The 23,559-nt window shown below is 36.4% G+C and overlaps 1 protein-coding gene and 1 pseudogene across 3 annotated transcripts in view; both read right to left on the bottom strand.

Moving 5' to 3' along the window:
* ZFPM2 (zinc finger protein, FOG family member 2) overlaps window positions 1-23,559 on the bottom strand; it is a gene marked incomplete at its 5' end in the record, with an annotated part of 474,948 nt that overhangs the window by 336,224 nt on the left and 115,165 nt on the right. For both annotated transcript variants that reach the window (XM_080694918.1, XM_080694917.1), the window contains one exon: window positions 14,715-14,813. In XM_080694918.1, coding sequence (XP_080551044.1) covers window positions 14,715-14,813 — 99 coding nt within the window. The remainder of the gene's footprint in view (window positions 1-14,714; window positions 14,814-23,559) is intronic.
* Window positions 3,689-4,854, bottom strand: LOC308261917 (Y-box-binding protein 1-like; annotated as a pseudogene). Its single transcript has 2 exons — window positions 4,789-4,854; window positions 3,689-4,480 (listed from the first exon to the last, which is right to left on the bottom strand). The product of its transcript is annotated as a Y-box-binding protein 1-like (transcript).

Genomic DNA, 23,559 nt, shown 5'->3' on the forward strand with positions numbered 1-23,559 from the left:
AAATATCTACTTGGTCTTTATAATCAAAGCTTTTTCCTATAATACATGTTAAAACTGTGACTAAAGATGCAATATATGTGATTGAGTTTTTTTTTTAATCTTGTATCTATTTTAAATTTAAAATAAGTGTGAAAGCTGGGTGTGGTGGAGCATGCTCATAATCCCAGTGCTTGGGAGGCTGAGACAGGAGGATCGCACAGGTTCGAAGCCAGCCTCAGCTACTTAGTGAGGCTCTTAGCAACTTAGTGAGAGCCTGTTTCCAAATAAAATATAAAAATAGGTCTGGCGGTATAGCCCAGAGGCAGAAAAGCCTCTGGGTTCCACCCACAGTACCACAAAAAAAATAAAATAAAATGAATGTGAAAATAAATAATGACTTTAGTAATGTAAAATAGTTACTATGCTTTTTATCAAAATTAATAGAATTTAGTCCTCAAGGATTAAAAACCCCCCAGTTCATTTTATTTACATAGCCATAAGGAAACATTTGATTAAACATTTAATTCACATAGCCATAAGAAAACATTTGTTTTTACTTTTCTCAGCAAAAGAAAAAGAAAACTCCTCTTGTTCCTTCTTCCTCCACTACTTTTAACTCATTCTCATGGTGAACACAAATGCTGATGAATACCACTCTCTACCACATTCTGATCTTAACTACTGTAGTCAGCAACTGTATTCTGAATTGTGTTCTTGCCTGGTGTCCGGGGTGAGTCCCGGTCTCACTCCTAACCCTGCTTCACCCTTCACGTCACACTGCACAGTTATGCTCTCTTTGCCTGAAATGCTGTCTCCCCTCTCTTTCTCCCATGCTCACTAAAAAAAAAAAAAAAAAAAAAAAAAAAAAAAAAAAAAAAAAAAAAAAAAATCTTTAACTGGTCTCTCCCAGCAGAGCAGGTGCTTCCTTCTCTGGCCTTCCTGTCTCCTCTTCCATGACTTGCCTGTCCTCGTTCATCAACGAGGGGCAAAAACCCCCAATTTTGCCTCCAGTAAAGCTTCTCCCTCTTAAAAGTTTATGCACCCTGGATTTTCCAAGAACCTCCCAAACCTACCCCACTTCCAAGTCCCAAATGGGGGCCCTGGAGGCTCTGCTTTGTTCATGACTGTGAACCTTTCCCGTTCAAGTCAATGGGCTGGCCCTTCCGCGGAGCTGGTGCACAAACAGGCTCTGTGCCTGGACCATCTGCCATGGTGAGGCCCAGGTGGGCCTCGGGTTCCACTCACTTGGTCCCTACACTTCAGGCCCACCACTCTTCCCAGATGAGGACCCCAGGCCATGACAGCGGGCCCCACAGGGCTTCCAGATTCAGAAATATAGTAGAGTAAACAGCCCTCTTGCTCTAAAACCTAAGCTCCTACTGCTGAGTCCTGGTTTTGCCTACTGGTCAGAAATCTTTCCTCCCGGTCCTTTCCCCAACAGCAGTCTTTAGTGATCGCCACCCCAATGCACCCTTTTATGGACAGAATTGTGTTCTCCCTAAAATTCTCATGTATGTTGAAGCCTTAATCTCACTGTGACCGTATTCGAAGATAGGACCTTTAAGGAGGTGAGTCGGGTTAAGTGAGATCTTAAGGGTGGAATCCTAACCCAATAGAACTTGTATCCTTGTAAGAAGAGGATATACCAGGAGTCCATGCAGACAGGAAAGACCAGTGGAGGACAAGGGGCGAGGGCAGCTGTCTGCAAGCCAGGAAGAGAGGCCTCATGGGGGAGTGGCTAATCCCACTGACACCTTCATCCTGGGTATCCTGCCTACAGAACTGTGAGAACATATTGTCCTGAAAGCCACCTAATCTGTAGTACTCTGTTATGGTAGTCCCAGCAGAGTAATGCACACTCTACCTGGGAAAAAAAAGTAGTAAAATTTGTTTGATTAACATACAGAAAGACCCTTGGTTACCTATGCTAATAAGCCCCCACCCCACACCCTCCAGAATTTCCCTGGATTAGGCATATGTGTCCCAAAGTGACAAAGGGCTCTAGCCTGGTTTCTATCTGCCTTATATTTGCTAATTAAAAAGGGCCATTTAAATGACTTATTTTTTAACGAATGATTTTAAAATTTGCTCTGTTCAGTTACAGTATTAGAAATGGCTGGTATAATTTTTAAAATGTTTATTTCATTTACTATGCTATTAGGTACCTGGTGCTTTGATCACATTATTATAATTATTATTTACATATCCAATATTCTCCTTTTATTCAATTTACAGGGTAATGAAAAATGCCTTGGACTGAGGAATAGGTAATACTATTGGACATATATAATTTGCAAAAAAATGATTTGAAGAAACTGAAAAAAAAAAGAGATCATGAGGAAGAAAGTGCTTTCTACTCTTTTTGCTTTTCCTTTGCCTTGCTCTTTCTTTTAGTTGTTTAAATCTTAAAAATATAACAACAAATACCATAAAATAAGTAATGTATTAGTTACTAAAAGTAAGTAGTGACAATGAGTACTATTAATTTCAGATAATCATCATTTATATATTATCTGACTTACGGCCTACTTGATTCTGTAAGAATCAACACGTTTCTATTGGAATACACTGTATACTGTAATTGACACAAAAAAAAAGGAGTGGGGAGAAAAACAAATATGTTAAAATGTCTCTCAATCAGGAGAGCTTGTGACGTTGTACACAAGGAGTCAGCTGAGAGGAGTGCTGCACTTTGCGTTAGCATCAAGAGATTCTGCCGTGAAAACTCAAAAGATGATTTTGGATTTTTTACATGCTTACCTAAATATCTTATGTTTAAGCATTCAATATGTTCTTTTCTTTATTCTCTTGTATAGTACAATGTGTTATTTTAAAAAAATCAAAAGCACATGCAATTTTCAATTTTCTATAAAGTATACATAAAATATGGTCCATAGGAACTTTGCCAAGAAGGACTCTGCTGTCAGCAAAAGCTCTAGCTTTCCCCCTGAACCGTTCCCTTCCTGTTCTCTCCAAACATTGTAAGACCCCCCCACCCCGCCCCCAGGAGCCAACCCAGCCACTTCCAAACACAGGCAAGAACAGCTGGACCCCTGGAGACTCGGCTTATCTGTTTGATTTCCAGGCAATAGCTTAGTTACAACTGGGTGTCTTTATTGGTTCTTTGCTAACATTTCATCAAACTCTTCTACTGTCCCTATTTTTTCTTAATGATGGTCCTGGGATTTGAACAAGAAGGCATTATACTTCCAAGCTACACCTTCAGCCTTATTTTATTGTTTTATATTTTTGACAATTACCTAAGACCTTTATTAACAGGTGCTTATAGTAACTGTTGGCTTTTTTGAAAAAAATCAGGTTGAAACTATTACAAATTAAAAATGAAGTTCTTAAGAATCTCAACTAGTTATGAAACAATTTGAAAACCTATAAAGGTGCATTGAGGAAAAATGAGGCTTTTCTAAAAGACACATTTGTCATTACCAAAGAGACATCTTTAAGTAAAAATAATTTTAAAAAGCCCATGCTGCATAGATAATGTAGGTAGTGCTAGTCATCTGGTCAATGGGAAAAAAACAAGCACTTAAGGTCTTCAGCTCCAATCTTTTGTTCATTTCTTATTGCTGGAATTTCATATTCATTTCTTGTTAGATAATTAAACCAATAATGGTAGAGATGATAAACCAACATTTACTCGGCCCTCCCTGCTCAGCCTAGGGAGCAGATAAATTCTTAGCTCATAGATCGGCTACTTTTGTCTGTCATCTAGTGGTTTAGGGTTTTCTGGGTGCCTGCACCAGTAACTGAAGTTGAGGCGGTACCGATGCTGAGTTGAGGTGGCTGCAGACCTTGGGTATCATCTCCTTGATTTTCCTTATCCTCTTCACGGCCATCCTCTCTAGGACGCCATTTTACAGTGCAAAATGGTGGTCTATAACCCCCACAAATATTCTGTCTCACTGGTCTACCCTGTTCTCCCGCACCTCCGTTATCAGCATCCTCCATCACTTCTTGCGCAGAAGGGTTGGAATGCTGTGGTTGACACCCATAGAGTCTCTGCATGTGGCGAGGGGAAACCTTCACCTGTGGTGGGGCCGGCGTTGTCAGGCCTGGCCTTTGGGGGTGCTCTCCCATCCTTCGTTCTTTTCCCCACTCTCACTATTCTGGAAATTCTGCTGGTAATTGCGTGGAGGAGCCTACAACATGGAGAGCATCTATAATGGTTAAAGTCTGCTGCATATTTACTGCCTTGCACTGGAGCTCCACTAGAGCCTATAACATTTGCTCTCTCGGCACCCCGTTCTCCTTCAACATCACTCCAGTCTCTCCATCTCCTACACTGCGAAGGTACTTCCTAAAGGTTATTCTTCTTTGTGGCAGTCTGGTGTACAAATACATCTTCCTAGGTGTCATTCCTGTTGATGAAACCATATCCCTGCACTGCTGCCCTGGTGCCGGGCTCGGTGTCCGTGGCGCTAAGGTCAGGGGTGGCAGAAAGCTGCTGGTACTGGGTTGTAGTGATGGTGGCTGGGACCAGCTGCTACAGCCCCTCCCAGTGTGTGAGGGTAACTAGGCCCGCAGGGGTGGTGCTGCACAGGACTCTCTGGGGTCCTTTCTCTGCTCCTGGTACCATCAAACGCTATTGTTTTATATTTTGAAACATGATCTCTTTAGGTTGATGAGAGTCTCAAACTTGCTGAGACTGTTCTCAAATCTGGGATCCTCCGGTCTCAGCCTCCCAAGTACTGGAGTTACAGGCATGAGCCACCACGCTTGGCTACTGTTGCCTTTTTAATAGCTTTTAGGTATAACAATTCTTCAACAAGCCAGCCTGGTATCTAACTCTACACTCCCATCTGCGGCCTCCAGATACTTTAGTTTCCTTTTGTCTTTCAGAGTGTCCCCTTCTTTCATAGGACAGTGATAGTCTAACAGGTCTATCTGGGGAAGGGCAGGGTCCACATAGGCAAAATGGCAGCAAGTTTACCACCCACTCTATGGAATTATAATTTGAAGGGAAAAAAAAAAACCAAAACACCTAAACATCCATTTTCTATTTATCAGTAACAATGTAATTCAGGTTCAGTGAGAATGTATGACTCTACCTGTGGTATTTTATCAGCACCGTATCCCACCACCAGCACCACTGACCTTGCCCTTCTCCCTCCAGGCAAGCTAGTCCATCAGCATCTCTCCCACCATCCAGCTTACTCAGCAGTAGAGGAATATCTCTGTCTGCGCTACGCTACTACTGCATCCTGTACGCACTTCTACCACTGTAACCAAAGCCCTGGGTTCTAATTATCTCATTTGTCTGTATTCCCCTTTGAGTTTTTTTTTTTTAAAGGGAGTCATAAGTATAAGTCTATTTATTTATTTATTTATTTATTTATTTATTTATTTATTTATTTTGGGGTAGTACTAGAGATTGAACCCAGGGACATTCTACCTCCAAGCTATACCTCCAGCCCCATATTCTTCTCTTTATTTTGGAGCAGAGTCTCATGATGTTGCAGAGGGCTTCACTAAGTAGCTGAGGCTGGTCACTAACGGCGATCCATCTGTCTCAGCCTCCCAAGTACTGGGATTACAAGTGTGTGTCACCACAACCAGCAATAAGTCATCTTTTTAACCTTGGAGACTGATTCATAATTCTTCAGTAAATGAACTAATTTAATTAATTAATTCAACTTGGGTCTGCAAAGGTGCAAGGTTAGAGGTGCAAGATCTGACACACACATAAAAATTTTATTTATGAGTAAGTGAGCTGCAAGCTCCAAGTATAAGAACATGTGTAGGAGTTTTTTATGAAGACAAAGAAATAGTAATTCCTAAGGCCCAAATGTGTTCCATGGTTAAAATAACAATAGAAGCCAGGCGTGGTGGCGCACGCTTGTAATCCCAGCGCTCAGGAGGCTGAGACAGGAGGATCGCGCAGGTTCGAAGCCAGCCTCAGCTATCTAGTGAGGCTCTCAGCAACTTAGTGAGACCCTGTTTCCAAATAAAGTATAAAATAGGTCTGGCAGTATAACCAAGAGGTAGAAAAGCCCCTGGTTCCACCCTCAGTAAAACATAAACACAGTATTGGCTGTTAACTGTTTGGATACTTAGAAAGGAAAGAAAAGCACATCTCTAATTCATATAAAATAGATAGTATATTATTAAATAGTATATTATCAAATATTAATTACATTAAAATGGTAAACCCATTAAAATAAGTTATTTGGTAAACCAAATTTATTGAGAAAAAAAGGCTGAAATGATGCCTTTTTTTGTACAAAATGACATAAATGTAGCATGGAGACCCTGAAGACATAATAAGGATAGAAAACAAACAACAACAAAAAAAAATAATTTGGAGAAGTTAGTAAATAGTAGATTCAGAATAGTTTAATATGGGGACACATTTCTCTGGAAGTATTTCTCTAAATTCTGAAGTTCAGAAAATTCTTAGGCAGGAATAAGAGGTAAACGGTAATGACTGATTTTTATCAACAGTTTCAGAAAAATCCAAATATTTGCCAAGAACACTGGAGTACACAGTTGTTTATGATAGCTGATCCCAGGTGTTCATATTTCCATCCCACTTCAACCTGTCTTCTAGTTAAAATCACAAATACCTGCATGTCTCCAAACTTAAAGGAGTGTCTTTAAGTTTCAGTCTTGACCTCTCAGCACTGTTTAACCCAGGCATGGTTCATTCCTTCTCCAAAAGCACACTCTCCTGGTTTTCCTTGGCTTTTCTGGTCATTCCTTATTAGTTTTCCTTTATGACTCTTCCCCAGTTCTTCTGCTAGAACTCTTTCATGGATGGGTATTTCATAAACACTCAAATGCTTCATCTAAGATTCCCAGTTAGTTTCATTAGAATAAAGTGAGGATATAAAAAGCACTTTCAAAGCTACCTAAGTGTAAGTTGCTTTCAGTATTTTGGGGATTTTTCTTCCCATGCTCCTTTATAAGGACTTTCAAAGGCTTCAACATAGTTTTTATTGAAACCATATATCTTTTTTGAGAACATATTTCATTGGGCCAGAAAATACTTAAAGTCAATTCAAATAGACAGCAAGCATAGCTGGCAGACATATAGCTGACTGCCCTCAGGATGCCTCTGTAACTCTGGACTTGTTAGTTTGCCAGGGCCACCATAATGAGGCACCAAACAGTGACTGGCTTAAAAAACAGAAATTTATCATCTTACAGTTCTGAAGGCCAGACATCACAGATGAAGGTGTCAGTAAGATCAGGTCTTCCAGAGGCCTCATGCTTGTCCTTTGGCTTCTGGCTTGAAAGATCATCCTGATCTCTGGATTAATATGTGTGTGTGTGTGTGTGTGTGTGTGTGTGTGTGTGTGTGTGTGTCCATGGGCATAAGTGTGTATGTTTCTACAGTTCCCTTTTCTTCAAAGGTCATAGATTAGACTAGATTACCCTACTTTAGTATGATCTCAACTTAACTAATGATATTTGCAACTTTACAAATGGAATCACTTTTTGAGGATATGGAGGTTTGGACTTCATCATATTAATTTTGAAGGGACATAACTCAACCCAAAAGAACCTCAACCAGTAACTTTCAGAGTGGGGGTAAAAACTGTAATTTAGTTAGGGAAGTGTATCGTACACAGTTGAAAAGTGAATTTTACTATGGAGGAAGATGAAGGATGCTGAAAGAATGTGTTGTCATGTATTTTGAGGACTTTAGTATAGATATAAAATTTGACATCATATTTTTTCCAGTAATATATGTGAGGAGGAGGTCAATGCAAGGTAAGGCCCAAAGAAATTTAATCATGAGTTAATCATTCTACAACTTGCATTCAGCAATTAAACTTATATAAACAAATTAGGCATTTGCAAACCCTAAAAGAAGTTACTATCTAAATATCCTTAATCCCCATTCTTATATATCTAAAGTAGTACAGATTATAATAATAACTAAATGCTATGCATTATACTGTCCTTTAAGACTCAAAGAAGTTACATGTCTTATGAATCTGTGATCCAACTTACCCTTTATTTTTTTAATTTATTTTGGTTAAGTTTTTGCCTGTCCTAATTTTGTAACAGAGGGCAAACCAGAGTCAAAGAATAAGATCAAGAGAACTTTTTTTTTTTTTTTACTATATTCATGTGGCATTCTGTTCTACAAAGAGTAAGGCTTTCATCTTTTAATCCGATATCCACTTAACTACACTACAGAAGATTTATTTTTTTACCCCCTCTTGTTTCATAAAGGGCTCAAAAGTCTGCAGCAATATTTTGACACTTTGTTACACTATTTCTCTGACCCCACCAAATACACACACACACACACACACACACACACACACACACACACACTCCTGCCTCATTTTCATGGGGACACAAAGCCTGGGGATAAAATGATGGTTCATTATAGTGGTACAGAGCTCTTATCTTCATCCGGCAAGAGTCATTTCCTTCCAAAGATTGAAATGCAAATGTGAAAATTAATGATAACTGCATTATCTGATAGCAGAGATAATACCAATTCACTGTCAGAGTAATACACAGTCATTCTACGATTTCCTCCGCTTCTCACAATATTCTTCTTACTGTCAGACTATATCTATGGTTAACTATGTTTCATAGGTGTCTGTTAATTTACTTCAAATGGCATTTCCCAGATCTTATATCTACCACATTTTCCCAATCAAAAAGGGAACGAAATCAGAACTGTAATCTTCAAGCCCTTCTTTGGACTAGTAAAGGGGAGGGGGATGAACTGTATCATTAAGGATGTGCTCTGTCTCGTAGTGGTCTTCTAGCTACCATTCCACTTTATGCAAACCACTCTCCATCTTCCCGGTTTAATTTCAGGCGTAAAGCCGAATGAGCCCAATCAACTGCATGAATCCACAATGCCCGACGGCAACAGCAAGAGGCAACTTGCTTAGATCCCTTGACCAAGAGCTACTTCGTGAGCAACAAGTACCCACATCCTGCTCGACCCTAGACATTTGTTACTGAAAAATTGTTTACAATAGAAGTTCATTAACTGAATCATGCTTTAAATCAAGTAGCCTAGACCATAATAGTAAGCATAATCCTCTGGTCTTTTTTTTTTACCTAGAAAACTCATTTTTCAAAATTAATTCACTGTACTATTTAATGAGGATTTATGCTGAAGGCATTCTAATGGCTATTGAGGCACACCTGCCAAAAGGACAATAAAAGTAAGATTAAGAGTGATACACTGATACTTGTGAAGCTTTGGGTTCCATGTTTTACATATAAAAGCCCGTTAGTAAGATAGTTATAATTGGCTCTATTTTATAAACAGTGAGGCCGTGGATTATTAATAGCTTGCTCAAAGTCACACAGTTAATAAGTGGTAGGGCCAAGATGCACACTGAGGTAATGTTTTTGGTCTTCTACACTCATTATACTACCCAAAATAATTTTACTTGTGATGGATACTCAGGTTGCTTTTATCCATGTAGCAGTATGTTTTAATGTTCTACGATATAATATATAATACAAGAAAAGAGTCTTACTTTTATTCAATTTACCCATTCAATCATATTACAGGGTTTGATTTTGTATTTTCTTTTACTGAAATGACCTTTAGTCTTAACATATAAATATAAAAATCTATTAAGTAGATATCTTGAAACATTTATGTCAAAGAAGGTAAATAACTACTTGTTTGAAATTTTTATCTGTCTATGTGTGCATGCATATACATTATTTGGAGACATATACTTGTTGGCACAAGATGGCAAGACTTAGATTCAATATTATATTGAAGAAATCAAATTATTCACTACTCTCAAAAAGAAAGAAGCCATGTTTTAATAAGGTAATCAAGGGAGCTGACATCGTTAGAGTTGCTGTAAGATCTGACTCTTATAGTGCTTATTCATGAGGCAATGATGGATTTGTATATCAATGATTTATTTATGTGAACTCTTTGTCCCATGTCTCCTAAATCTATGTACATAAGTCAGCTCTCCAGATTCTGGCCACGGAAGGTAGTTCTACAGATTTTCTTTTAAGAGGGTGCCAAGGATATAAACACTATTTTTGAAATAAGATCAACATTCCAACTGTTGCTGGGCGTGGTGGCACAGACCTCTAATCCTAGTATTTGGGAGGCTGAGATAGGAGGATCACAGGTTCAAAGTCAGCTTCAGAAACTTAGTGAGGCTCTTAGCTACTTAGCAATACCCTGTTTCTAAACAAAACAAAACACAAAAAAGGCTGGAGATGTAGCTCAGAGGTAGAAGACCCCTGGATTTCGTCTCCACTACCCCCTCCCCAACACACACACACACACACACACACACACACACACACACACACACAAATCCAACTGTTGCTCAGTCTGAGAAGACAGTGAAAAACGTTTAACAAAGTTTGGTCTCATGGTAGGGGAAGAAATTAATAGTAAGCGTGTCCCAAGATCTTCCAATTGCTGGGATCAATACTCTAGCTATCATCTCTTTCAAGTTTCATCCTTGAAATAAGATTTCAACATAGTTATTATTCCCATTTTAAAGGTAAAGAAATTGAAGGTTGGCTGTCTAAAATGCCAAAAGTCACGAAGCCCTAAGTGTCGAGGCCTAAACACAAACACAGATGTGTCTGACTCTAGAGCAAGGACATTCTCTTCTCAGTATAGGCAATGCTCCACTTTAAAGGCTACACCGTGATGAATTATGGCTTCAAGCACCCATATGCAGTACAAGAACAATGAAAGAAGAGATAGAGCATCAGGAAAGGAACGTGTGGACAGCATCGTCCTACACATTTGCACTTCTTCCTGGCACTTCCCACAATTATAACTGTATCATAAATGCACACTTAATATTTGTTGAATAATTGAACTTAAAGGAATATTGGGCTACTGACAAGTTTGTGAGGCTGTCAGAACATGACACTTGTAAGGGTGATAAAAGACGTAATTATACTTAAAAATGAAAACGAATGACACAAGAAAAATACAGGCAAACAGAGATGGAAAGGCAGAGGCATGAACAGCAAGCCCCATAGAAATTAGATTCTGAGCAAGTATCAGAGTAATTTTTTTTGTTTAAATCAAGGAAGAACAATGAAATTTAAAATCAGATGTGTTAAATGCTGAAATAATAAGGTAATGACTTTTAGCCTGAATCTAACTAGCTTAGTGTGTGCTTAGTTTTCCATTCAAACAAGGAAAGATTCATAGGAACTTACAGATTATTTAAATTAGAGTTACAAATACCTAGCATTAAAGAATTTCACCACAGACATGTTTACAAACATAAGACAGTTTTCTTAAAGACTGGTAGGCTCCACCTGGTCTAAAAGAGTTAACAGAGGTGTTAGAAATTATGATTTCTGACGTTAATTTTTTCTTGAATAATAAATAAAGCAAAGCATGTTTACACTGAGGAATTTGCATTTGATAAAAATAGAACTTGGAGCTGGGCAAAGTGGCACACGCTTGCAATCCCCACGCTTGGGAGGCTGAGGCAGGAGGATCGCACAGGTTCGAAGCCAGCCTCAGCTACTTAGTGAGGCTCTCAGCAACTGAGTGAGACCCTGTTTCCAAATAAAATATAAAATAGGGCTGGGAGTATAGCCTGGAGATAGAAAGCCTCTGGTTCCACCCCCAGTACCACCACCACCAAAAAAAAAAGAACAACTTGGGACAGGAGTTGCTTTATTATTGAATTGAGTCATCAAAAAAGGCTATAGAGTCATCGTCAGTCAAATTATTTTAGATAAACCTTGATCCATCTTAAAAGATGTCAGCTCTATGCTTCAGACTCTTCAGATAATTTTCTCACCCTTTGATTCTGTCTTGCTTTTAGAGGAAGCTGTCATTCTTAGGGTGAGAGTGAGGGTGGGGTGGGAGGGCCTTAACATTAGGAGACCTTGAAATCACATCTGGCTCGTTGCCTCATGTCTCGTTTCCAAATTTGACATTAGACTGAAAACTAAATGTTTAGTACTATGAAATTTTAACTCTTTGTGGTATCAGATAATCTCATGGGCACTAAAACTTAAGAAAAAATTTTAAATGTCCTGCTTTAAGAATCAATAATCCTAAAGTCATAACAATGATCATTAGCAGGTTATGTTTAAGATCTGATTCAAGTTTCTAAGATTTGTTAATACTTATTTATTTAGTTAGTTAGCTAGTTAGTTAGTTGTGGTAGTGGGGATTAAACCCAGGAGAATTCTACCCCTCAGCTATACTCTGAGTCCTATTTTATTTTATATTTGGAAGCAGAGTCTCACTAAGTTGCCGAGGCTGGCTTTGAACCTGCAACCCTCCATTCTCAGCCTCACTAGTACTGGGATTACAAACATGTGCCACCATGCGCAGCAATATAGGTGCTGAGAAATTAAGCAGTTTTTCACAAATCTCCTGGTTAGTGAATGGCAAATCCAGAACATGAGCCTAAATCCTTGGAATCCAGAGCATTTCTACTGCTTTTAGAACTGTCACCAAAAGCTGAACACTTTGCTCTCTTTTATACAGTTGGGAAGTAAAAGAAATGCTTTTTGAATGATAAAAGTCTGGGTAACAGTATTAAAGTAATTACTATTTGTGAAGCATTAAAAGTACAAAAATATTTTCCATACTTTCTCAGAATCTCTGGGTTGAAGGAAATTAATATTCTATTTAAAAAAGTAATAAATATTCAACATATATTCTTTAGCCTTTTAAATTAACCTCAATAATTAAAGGGTTTTGAAAATAATATAACCATTTTTGTTAAATACCTAAAAAATGGTTATAAATTTTATAATACAAAAAAGAGATAATTTTCTTGTAAACATACCTGCTTAGAGACATACATTTTCTCTTTAAAGTTTTGAAATATCCACATGTAACCCAGAGCAGAGTCTAAACTTTTGCACTAGATCCACTTAATAAAAATTACATTAAGTCAAACACATGTTAAGTTTAATTGAAAAATTGAAATAATCTCCTCTTGAAAAGACAGTATCTTTTTTTTTAACCTTTTTTACCCCCCACCACCTTTTTTTTTTTTTAATGGAATAATGCAACTTAATTTCTGGAGAATCTTTCTGGAAAAGATGGTATTAGGTGTGTAACATGTGTTCAGTAATTCATCGTTTCCCAAGTTTCTTTCTTCCTCCCACAGTACTGGGAAAGCTGTGAGCACAAGACAGAAAGAAGAAAAACCTGCCCTGCACAGATTTGCTCTACACTGAGAGCAAGAGAGACTACAGTGTTTTGCAAACAAACATATATGAATGGCCATCTAATCTAATCATAAGTGTAAAATATTCTCGTAACATGTATAAACTTAACTCCAAGCATAAAAAACTATAAATTACAAAATTCACAAATTATATGTACCCCAAAAGCAAAACTAAGATTTTTCCAAATATTTTTGTCCACTTTTAAGAATAAAAGTAACTCCCACATTGAGAAGTCAGAAGCATTATGCAATAAGCTGCCCAAAGTCATCTTCATTTTCTTACTAACCCTTAAAATATTCTGTTATAGTTATTTAATATGATGTAATTTGACCCCAAATCTTGTACAGTGTTTTGCTATGTGTACAGAATGCAAACATGTGTGTGTATCGTGAATAATATTAGAAATGACATCATAATAATCAGATATACGGATCTTCCTTTTTTGTTTGCATTATATTTTCCAGCTGCTGGTTTCAGAAAATTACCACTGGAGTCCCTCTCTTCTTCACGCACAGCAGAGAGCAATTTGCAAAGTCATGCAAGGGTGAAAATGTGATTGAAATATAGGGATCGTTCTTAATGAAAAATGTTACTGCCTTGGAAATTATGGCAAAAACTTTTTCAAAACTCACTTATATTCTTAAACTCTATGACACAATGGTCTTCATTTATATATATGTCATCAAGTATCAAATACTTAGTCACAAATAGAAAGGTTATTTCTCACAGAGTTCTTAAAATTATATATATTTATAGCAAATTATGTCCATATTTTGGAGCATTGTTTTAGTTTTTTTTCTGAAATTCTCAAATATCAGGTTTTTAAAAGCAAATTTAATTTTATTGATAAAAATTAAAAACTAGGCCACCTTTCGATATTTTCTAAACTTTAAATCGATTTGAAGGTTCAATCTACTAATATGAGTAAAATGAAAATGTTAGTTCTTTGAAGTAGTGTTTCTGACTTACTTGTAAGCTCTCAAATTGTGTTCAATTTAAAAATTTAGATGCAGTTTAAAGACTCTCCATTCAAAAAAATCCAAGTAGAATGAACTGGTTTTAGATAAGTATGAAAGAAAAAAACAACAGACTTCAAGCAAAGGTGACACTTTGAGTTTTTACATTTATTTAGGCTGGGTGGGATGGCTCAGGCTTGTAATCCCAGCATTTGTTAAACTGAGACGGGAAGATCACAGGTTCAAGAATAACCTCAGCTACTTAGTGAGGCCCTTTGCAACTCAGTGAGACCTTGTTTCAAAATAAAAAATAAAAAAATAGGGCTGGAGGTATAGGTTGGAGGTAGAATGCCCCTGGGTTCCAACTCCAGTACCACAATAAATAAAAAATAAATAAGTAAATAAACAAATGTATTTATTTATTTACTTATTTAACAAAATATAAAATCTTTAAATAATTATGTTTAAACTCCCATGTAACCAGCACATATAAAAATGTATGTGTGCACATACATGTGTGTATGTGTGTGTTAATCAGAGTTGAAAAATTGTAAGAGTTTTACAAGCTAAATAAAGTTGAAGGGAAAATGTGAATTTTTTATAAAAGCAAAAATGTTGCATTTTCTGGTCTACCTGGTCCGTCCCAGTCATCTGTCTCAACTCCAGGTTGTCCTGGTTTCTCTGATTGTGTGTCCCCATCTGATTCTGCTGTCTCCTGGATTCCTCCATCACCTAGAAAACACCAGCAAAGAGGAAAGAGAATGTTCAACGTCCTCTGTTTGATGTTCAGATCCTTGTAGCAGGAGTGCTCTCATTATATACCTAGTTATGGAGTCACGACATACATTGTCGTTACGCTAACAAATGTCCATGACTAATCATTTTGATATCTGTTATGGCTTAATAATAGACTACCATCATTATCAACAAAAATCATCAAGTACTATAAACAGTAAAGTATATTTGCATATCAATTTTCCTCTGAAATAATTATATTCAAGAAGAAAATCAAATAGTAACACAAATTTTTCTATTACTTTCAACACACAAAAAAACTCATTTTTCCAAACTACACGTGTGTGTGTCTATGTGTATCTGTGTGTGTGTGTGTGTGTGTGTGTGTGTGTGTGTGTGTGTGTGTGATTTGATATTCTACCTTTGAGTTACACCCCACCCCACCCTTTTTATTTCTCATTTAGAAGCAGGAATCTCCCTAAGTTGCTGAAGTTAGCCTCGAAATTGCAGTCCTCCTTATCTCAGCCTCCCAAGCTCCTACTGCAGGTCACTGAGATTATAGGCATGCACCACCATGTTCAACTTTAAATTACTTAATAGAAGTCAACTACAGCAGAAAAATAATGAAATATTTTTGGTGAGACATATTTGGTTTTGTTTGAGTTTAGGTTATTTTGAAGACTTTATTTTTTTCTCCAGGTTTCTACTTGTTAAAATGTGATTTAATTCCTTTTAAAAACAGGGAAAAAAGAGGCCATAAATAAATGATTAGCATATGAGATGAGCCAGTGACTTGTCTCTTCACAATGCAAGAAACTATAAATCTATATGTATGCTTGAATAAATGATCCAAGATTCCACAATCCACAACTGTATGTCCTCACTCTCACATTAAAAAAAAGAAAGAAACATGTCTTAAAAAAAAGAACAGAGTTATTGTGGAAGGATAAAACATATTAACAATGCCACTACATTTTAAAAATAAAGTTAAATTCATGAATACCTTCATTTTAAGTGATGATTCAATAATGCATATGCTGTTTTAAAATACAGTAACCCATGCCAACATGGCACACACATATAAATATTAAATCATACCCAGTTTTTATTGGAAATAGATTTTAGAAAACAGAACAATGAGAAAATGTGAAGACATAAATAAAAAGAATACTAAAATTATGGCAACAATACCTTGAATCTAATCATGTTAACATTTTAAAATGAAATGAAATGGCCTGCACATCCAGCTTTCTCTGGAATACTCAATAACTATTTTCCACATAGTTGCCCAAATCTCTAATTGTAGTTGAATCTTTATATAATTATCCAAAACTGCATTGCTTTTTCCAAAGTAACCTAGAAAATACCAAATATTTTAGAAAACTATCTTACTATACATGGCATTAAAATGTTAGTGAGAGATTTGAACTTTAAACTCCACACATTCACATTCAGTATATGTGTACCTTCATAAAATGAACTATTTTAAAAACTAGAATAAAAGTAAGAAGAGGTAATAAAGAAATCTATTGACAGCTCTACTGAAATCAACTTATTTAACAGAGGAACTTTGGCTCTGGTGGGCAATAAAAAATAAAACATAATAAAACCACAGCACTAATTCCCATGTTTACGATTGAAAGCTCTTTGAATCATTCTTTCAGAATGATCAAAATTAATACAAATAAAATTCTCTCCAGGAAAAATGCAATGAACATCCACCATGCTTAAGGAAATGTAGTAGGCACAGTAGGACACATATAGAAGAATAGAGCTCCTTATTAGAACCCATTAAGGAGAGTAAGTTTACAAATGATAGTGTAAGACAAGGTCAAAGAACCATCATGAAGGTGCAAAGGCTCAGTAAGTGTTTCTTTTTTTTTTTTTTTTTGGTGGTACTGGGGTTCCTGGAAGCCCTTCTATCTCCGGGCTACACTCCCAGATCTATTTTTACATTTTTATTTGGAAACAGAGTCTCCTAAGCCAGTGCACATGGCTGGCTTCGAACTGCGCGATCCTCCTGTCTCTGCCTCCCAAGCGCAGGGATTACAAGCGTGCGCCACCACGCCCGGCTTCAGGAAGTGTTTCAATGCTCTGTGCTCCTCTTTCAGGTCACCTGGAAGAATTTAACCACATCAACCAAAATCTGCTGGAGATCATAGGACAAGTGCCATTCTAAATGTTCAGAACTGACCAGGCTGTTCCTCAGTCTGCACATCTGAGTATCTCTATGACCTTTGAAATAGCGGCAGCCTTAACTAACCAACTGCCTCTCAGCCTGACTCTGCCTGCCTGGTCTCTCTAATGGGTGTACTCCCACCTCCACAAGTTAGAAACTAAAGAATAAAACCTGGCCAGGAGGAGGCTAATGGAAACATTAGCGCTCTCAACACTTTAAATTTTACAAGTACTAGAGCCCACACTACAATCCGCTGCTTACGTGAGCATGTCTGTAGTTACGTTCCAAAAATACAAGTTTCACTGTAGGTGCTAATGCAGGGTAGAAGAAAAAGGGATTGTTCTCCCCACCACTGAAACATAAAACAACCTATAGTTTCTAAGCGGTGTCCATTCTTTTCACTCACTTTTCTCATTTCTTACGAATCTTGAAACACAGGGGTTTGAACATTAGTGGAAACTTTGAAGATAATCTGACACAAAATAGATAAATTTACTGTTCAGGAGATTAAGACACAGATAGTAGGGTCAGTACCCTGGTCTTAATGTTACCATGTTAGAGCTATGATTTGGATTAGTGCCCCCCCAAAAGCCCACATGTTAAAGACATAGGGGTCCCTGCCCATGGCGCTACTGGAAAATGGTGAAACCTCTAAGAGGAAGAGCCTGCTGAGAGATATTCCAGTCATTGGGGGAATGTCCTTGTAAGGGATATTAAGAATCCAGGCTCTCCCTCTTTTTATTTTTTGCTTCTGGCCATCAAGTAAAGGATTACTCCAACGCATGCACCCATGGTGATGTCACAAGCCCAAAACCAACAGGCCAACAAATCATGAGCTTAAACCTCTAACACTATGAGCCAAAATAAACCTTTCCTCTTTTTGAGTTGATTGTCTTAGAAATTTTGTAACAAAAATAGAAAGCTGACTAATACAATTGGTTTCTGTATGAGCTACCTCCCAGAATCTTCTCTGGGTCCAGCAATAAATAACTCCCACCCATCACAGCAAAAAGATTAATGCATCTTTATGAATTTTCCTTTCATGAACAAGCATGACAATAGGGTTAAGGGCAAGCATAGAGTGGCATCACAGAGGCTACCAAAACTAGTAGTTTATACAAAGTCAGAAGTTAACTTTGAGTCTTTTAACTGCCAGCTAAGTATTCTTTGCAAAACATCCTTTCTCTTTCCTCCTTTTCCTATTTGAAGTGAGAAGATTGAGCACCTGAATTATAATCTCAGAGTGACCTATTAACAAGTAAGGGCCCACAGAACAGACAGCAAGATTCTGAGCAAAATCACTAACAGAAGTTAAGTTTTATAATCACATATTAATTTTATTGTCCATCTGCTCACACAAAGAGTAAATCTTTCTGCATTTTAACATGTTTTCAATTGTTAGAAATAAGTGATACTATGCAGAATTCAATTAACCACTAACATTTATATGTTAATTTCTGAAGATATAATAAGAAATATGAAAATTTAAGAAACAGTATTTTCTGTTAAGGATCATATAATCTAGTTGAAGAGGTACACGATAATACACAAGCACAATATCCACTGATAAAAACCTAAAATTAAGGCAGTTCATGAATAATTCCAAGTAAAAATACATAAGGTATACAATTTCAGATACCAGAAGAATAAAACAAGACTCACCAAGGGTGATCTTTCTAATTATATAATTAACTTTGGGTTCTAACTTCAGATTGCAGGCAATGAGATATTTCAGTAGAGGGAAAAATTATGACCCTGTGATACAAATACAGTAGTGAACACATATCTACTGAGTCACTATAAACATATTTTATCAGATTTCGCATCTTTCAGCTCTCCCTCACTCATTCTATAACATTCAGACTCATGTCTCAGAAATTCTGATTTTTGTAAGACTATTGTTAAGTCTACTCTGAAACATTTATTAGATAAGTTCCATATTTGGAAAAAATAATAATATGAGAAAAACTATAAAAGTGTGTTTGTAAAATATATTGTAGGATAACCATAGTAACCACAAAAATTAGAAGTTAAAATGATTCAGTTGAATCAACTAATTATCATTTCTGTGCTGAAAAGGGCTGACATAAATTGTTTTTTTACTAATTTACAAAAATCTATATTTTGAGTCCCAGTGTTGGGCACTGAGAATAAAAAACAAAGCAGTTCACTCTCTTATAACTTATAGACCAGTATGAGACAGAGTCAAATCAACAGGGACTTTGCAGCCTGCTATGATGAGTACTTCAATGAGAATAGTTCAACATCTAACAGGAGCACAGATGCAATGCCTAACCGAGACATGGTACATGGGTGCTCTCTGGAGAAAGGAGCCAGTAAAACATCTGAAAAACTGGAGGCATAATCTTAGATAAAACTGAACACTGTAGGTTCAGTGTCCTGTGGCTCCGTGAGTAGAAAGACTTTCAGGTTAAAGTCATCTCCCCCCAAAAAAGTCTTATATGAAAAAATATTATAATAATTTGTGCAGGATAAAATGGCAGCTTGAAATTGGCAGGTGGTGAAACTAGACAATTCAGTAATACAAGAGTAGGATTCAGACCAAGTTTGAAGATGATAAAGAGAAATAGTTTGAGAAAAATTCCTACTGTATTTTGGTATGTAGGTTAACTGAATGAAATCCTTTCTCCATTCAGTATGGGTTGTATTTACACATAATCATTCTCATCCACTATCTAGCAGGAAAAGAAAATGGCAGGATGACTATAAATTTTAGTAGATATTTGATGCAGAGAAATTTAGCAAATCACTCAAAATTAAAATAATACAATTGAACTTATTGAGGTCTTGACTAAATTAGTAATTTGAAATAATAATAGACTCTCATTTATTGTCATTTAGCTGCAAAATAAGAATCATAAAGCTTATATTTAATGCAAATCAATGTATGAAGCCATATTCAGGTAATCCCGATCCATTGAACCATTCTAATTTGTATCATGCAGCATATATAATTCCACTGAAAATAAACACCACAAAGTATTTAAAGAACCACTATAAAATAACTATATATGATTAACAGCTAAAAATACATTCATTTGGTCAGCTGGGCATGGTGGCACACAATTGCAATCCGAGTACCTGGGAGGCTGAGACAGGAGGATCACGTGTAACACGTCAGCAACTTAGTGAGATCCTGTTTCAAAATAAAAAATTTAAATAGGTCTGGGAGTGTATCTGGAGGCAGAAGGCCCCTGGGTTCTAGCTCCAGTACCAGAAAGAAATTCATTTGGTACCTATCCTAAGCTATTTATGAAATAGTATATTGGGCATAGTGATACATTCTTATAATTCCAGTAAGAGGCTAAGACAGGAGGATCACAGGTTTATGGCCAACCTCAGCAATTCAGCGAGTACCTCAGCAACTCAGTGAAACCCTGTTTCAAAATAAAATATAGGGATATAGCTCAGAGGTAGAGTGCTATGCTCAAATTTAGTAATAAACCTGCAAGGAAAAGAGAGGAGAGGAGAGGAGAGGAGAGGAGAGGAGAGGAGAGGAGAGGAGAGGAGAGGAGAAGAGGAGAGAATATCACACTAGTAAAAGTAAATTCTGAAAGGGAATAATAATTTAAGACTTGAAATCTTTTAATCTTAATTCTTAATTATCTAATCATGTTTTTTTAAGGAAAGAATGTAAAAGAAAAATGGACAGGTGTGGTGGTGCATGCATTCCCAAGTATCCCAGTACATGGAAGGCAGAGCCAGGAGGATCACAGGTTCAAGGACAACCTCAACCTAATAAGATCCTTAGTGACTGAGCAAAATCCTGTTTCAAAACAAAAAGACAAACAGGGCTGGGGTAGAGTAACCTTGTAGTAGAATAGCCTTGAGTTCAATCTCCAGTATGAAAAAAAGAAAAGAAAAAAAAGGAGAGAGATGACCAAAATATAAGACTGTCATAAAATATGATACTTGAATATATAAGGTAAAAATTTTTCAAATTTTATTTTATTTTCATTTAAATATAAATGTTATTAGCCAAATACTGAAAACATAGAGTTTAATAGGGCATGGGCATACCTCAAGTTCAGATTCTATATTACAGCTACCACATCTTCAACACTACTCATCACTAGGTCTATTGCTAAATGCTTTATGAACTTCACATCAACAGCTCAGCCAGGTATTCACATCCCAGTACTTTAGAGAAATAAAACAAGGGACAGAGATGTGAACAGATACTCAGGCACATTACTAGTAAGTGTCAGGCAAGATTTGATTTCAAGTTCGTCTTACTCCAATGTCCGTACTTCTAACCTACTAAAATGCTATGGTCAGCATAGACCACATAGCAAGAAACAAAGACAGCAGGAAAGCGGCTCCTGCTTTCTCTGCTTCTTTATTATGCTTACATATCAAGACGAAAGGAATTATGGATTTCATCTGTAGAAGAATTATTTAAGATTTCCTATTTTACTTGGCACTGAGTAAAATCAACTACACATAGATGTTTAATCAATAACCATTACTCACTGACCAGCTAGAAAATTAGATTTTGATTTCACTCTTTTTACCATAGTCCACTGCAGTATCATTACACTTGCTAATTAATTGTTTTGAGCCCATTATTTCTATTTAATAACTAAAATATGCCACATTTTTCAACTTTTATACCCTTCATCTTCTAACTTTATCTCAGGAAACTAGTTCTCATTTTTATGATAATGTTTTTGCCTAATACATTTTTAATCACTTCACTATTGAGAAGTGAAATGATTAAAAGTAATCAAATATAGAATCTCCAAAGTACTTTTAGAAAATACATTTTTTTCCCCCTTATCACAGAGATTTTTATTCTTTCCTTTTAATATATTTATCTTGGTGGAAAATTCATAAATATAATTTTATTTTAATATTAACACAATTCCAGCTCCTTCTCGATCTGAATGGAATTGGCTTTATTGTCTATTATTTTGTTTTTACTTCTATCCATGTTTTATTCTCCTACATGTGAAATCAGCACTATTGAGTAGCTTAGAAAAAAATAGCATGAATAAATTAATAGGGAAGAAAATAATGACAAGTTTGTTAAGATATTACTGCAATCGGTAAAAAGAAGAAAGAAGGAAAAAAGGATAGCAGAAAGAATGACAGAAAAATCCCGGATTGAATTTGACATTCATTTGCTTCTAAATACTTTATTCATGTACTTCTAGATAGAAATTTCAGTCTACTTTCAGCAAAGCACAAACATATTTAATGAGATAACTACTACATATACACAGAGACCAATTCATAAAATGAAACAGAATAAATGTCAAGCAGGAAAAAAATCTATAATATTTCTAAAATTATGGCTATGGAGTTAATGGTTTTCCACTGTGAGATTAAGTTCTTTTGTTGCTCTTTTAAGAGATATCATACGTGTATTGTGGGCCCTTCTATTTTTCTTAGTCTAGTTTTCAGATCAATGAGAGCCCTATAGGAGAAAATTGAAGGTATTATTGAGCATGAGAATGCACAGCATAAACGACTTGGGGAAATGCACTAGAATATAGTCTTTGTAATGCACGAAACAGCATCTTTAAATACCATATTCGGCATTGTTGGTTAGGTGGTAAAAGCAATGGCTTTCCTTGCCAAAGCAAAAATAATTTAAGAAATGCAAACAAACATCTTTTCACTGAAAGTTAAACCCTCCTGTAGAAATTAAAGATGCGCCGCATTCTGAGACAGTCACTTTTTCAGCACAAAACAGCAGCAGTGTTTGAAAGCAGTCATGCAAGCAAACCGCCTTTCTCAACCCTGCTCTTTTAATCCATGTAGCTCCTATCAATATTAACCTCTTGTAGAAGTGCTTGTACAATATAACTATTGAACTTTCTTGACTAGGAGTGTTACTGGAGCTGTTAGTCATCCCTATAATGTATTTTGCAATCAGCTAAATCATCAAAGTATTTTTTAACAATGAACAGTTCAGAAGTGACAGATCTACTTTCTTGTTCACAACTGCTTATCAGAGAATAGATATCACATATGTTTCCCAGGTGCTTCCTATAGTTAGGATACCTTCACAGAAGCCGCTCATGAAAGATAAGGTCATAAAAGAGATGAAAAATGTGTGAGCTTCATACACTTATGGTTTTATCATCAGACAAGATAGCTTTGGTTAAAGGACTGCAACAGTCAAAAACAGAAAACTGCAGCTCAGAGTGAAGGGCGAGGACATGAAAGTTTAAGATTCAGTTTGTGTGTTTGCTTTGCCTAATAACATCACAATATCCTTTGGCTTAAAACAATTGTTTCGTTATAAATTACCCAAGAAAAATGCCATGTTAGGTTAACTGTGAAATGCCAAATTATAGCTACGGTTGTATATCCAGAAAGAAAAATTAAAAAATGCAAGTCTTACTTTTTATGGCACTATCAAAAAGGAAATCTAAATGTTCCAACTGTTCGAAAAGAATACTTCCATTATATTTATGGATCCCTATCATCGTCTGACTCAGATCTTCCTTTGATTACTACGTATGTATAATAAATGTAGAGTTGAGTTTTGCCATGTTCTGAACCACAGTATCCAATACAAATATTTTAAAAGCA

The sequence above is a fragment of the Muscardinus avellanarius genome (assembly GCF_963383645.1).
Source record: "Muscardinus avellanarius genome assembly, chromosome: 4".
Classification (NCBI taxonomy): Eukaryota; Metazoa; Chordata; class Mammalia; order Rodentia; family Gliridae; genus Muscardinus; species Muscardinus avellanarius.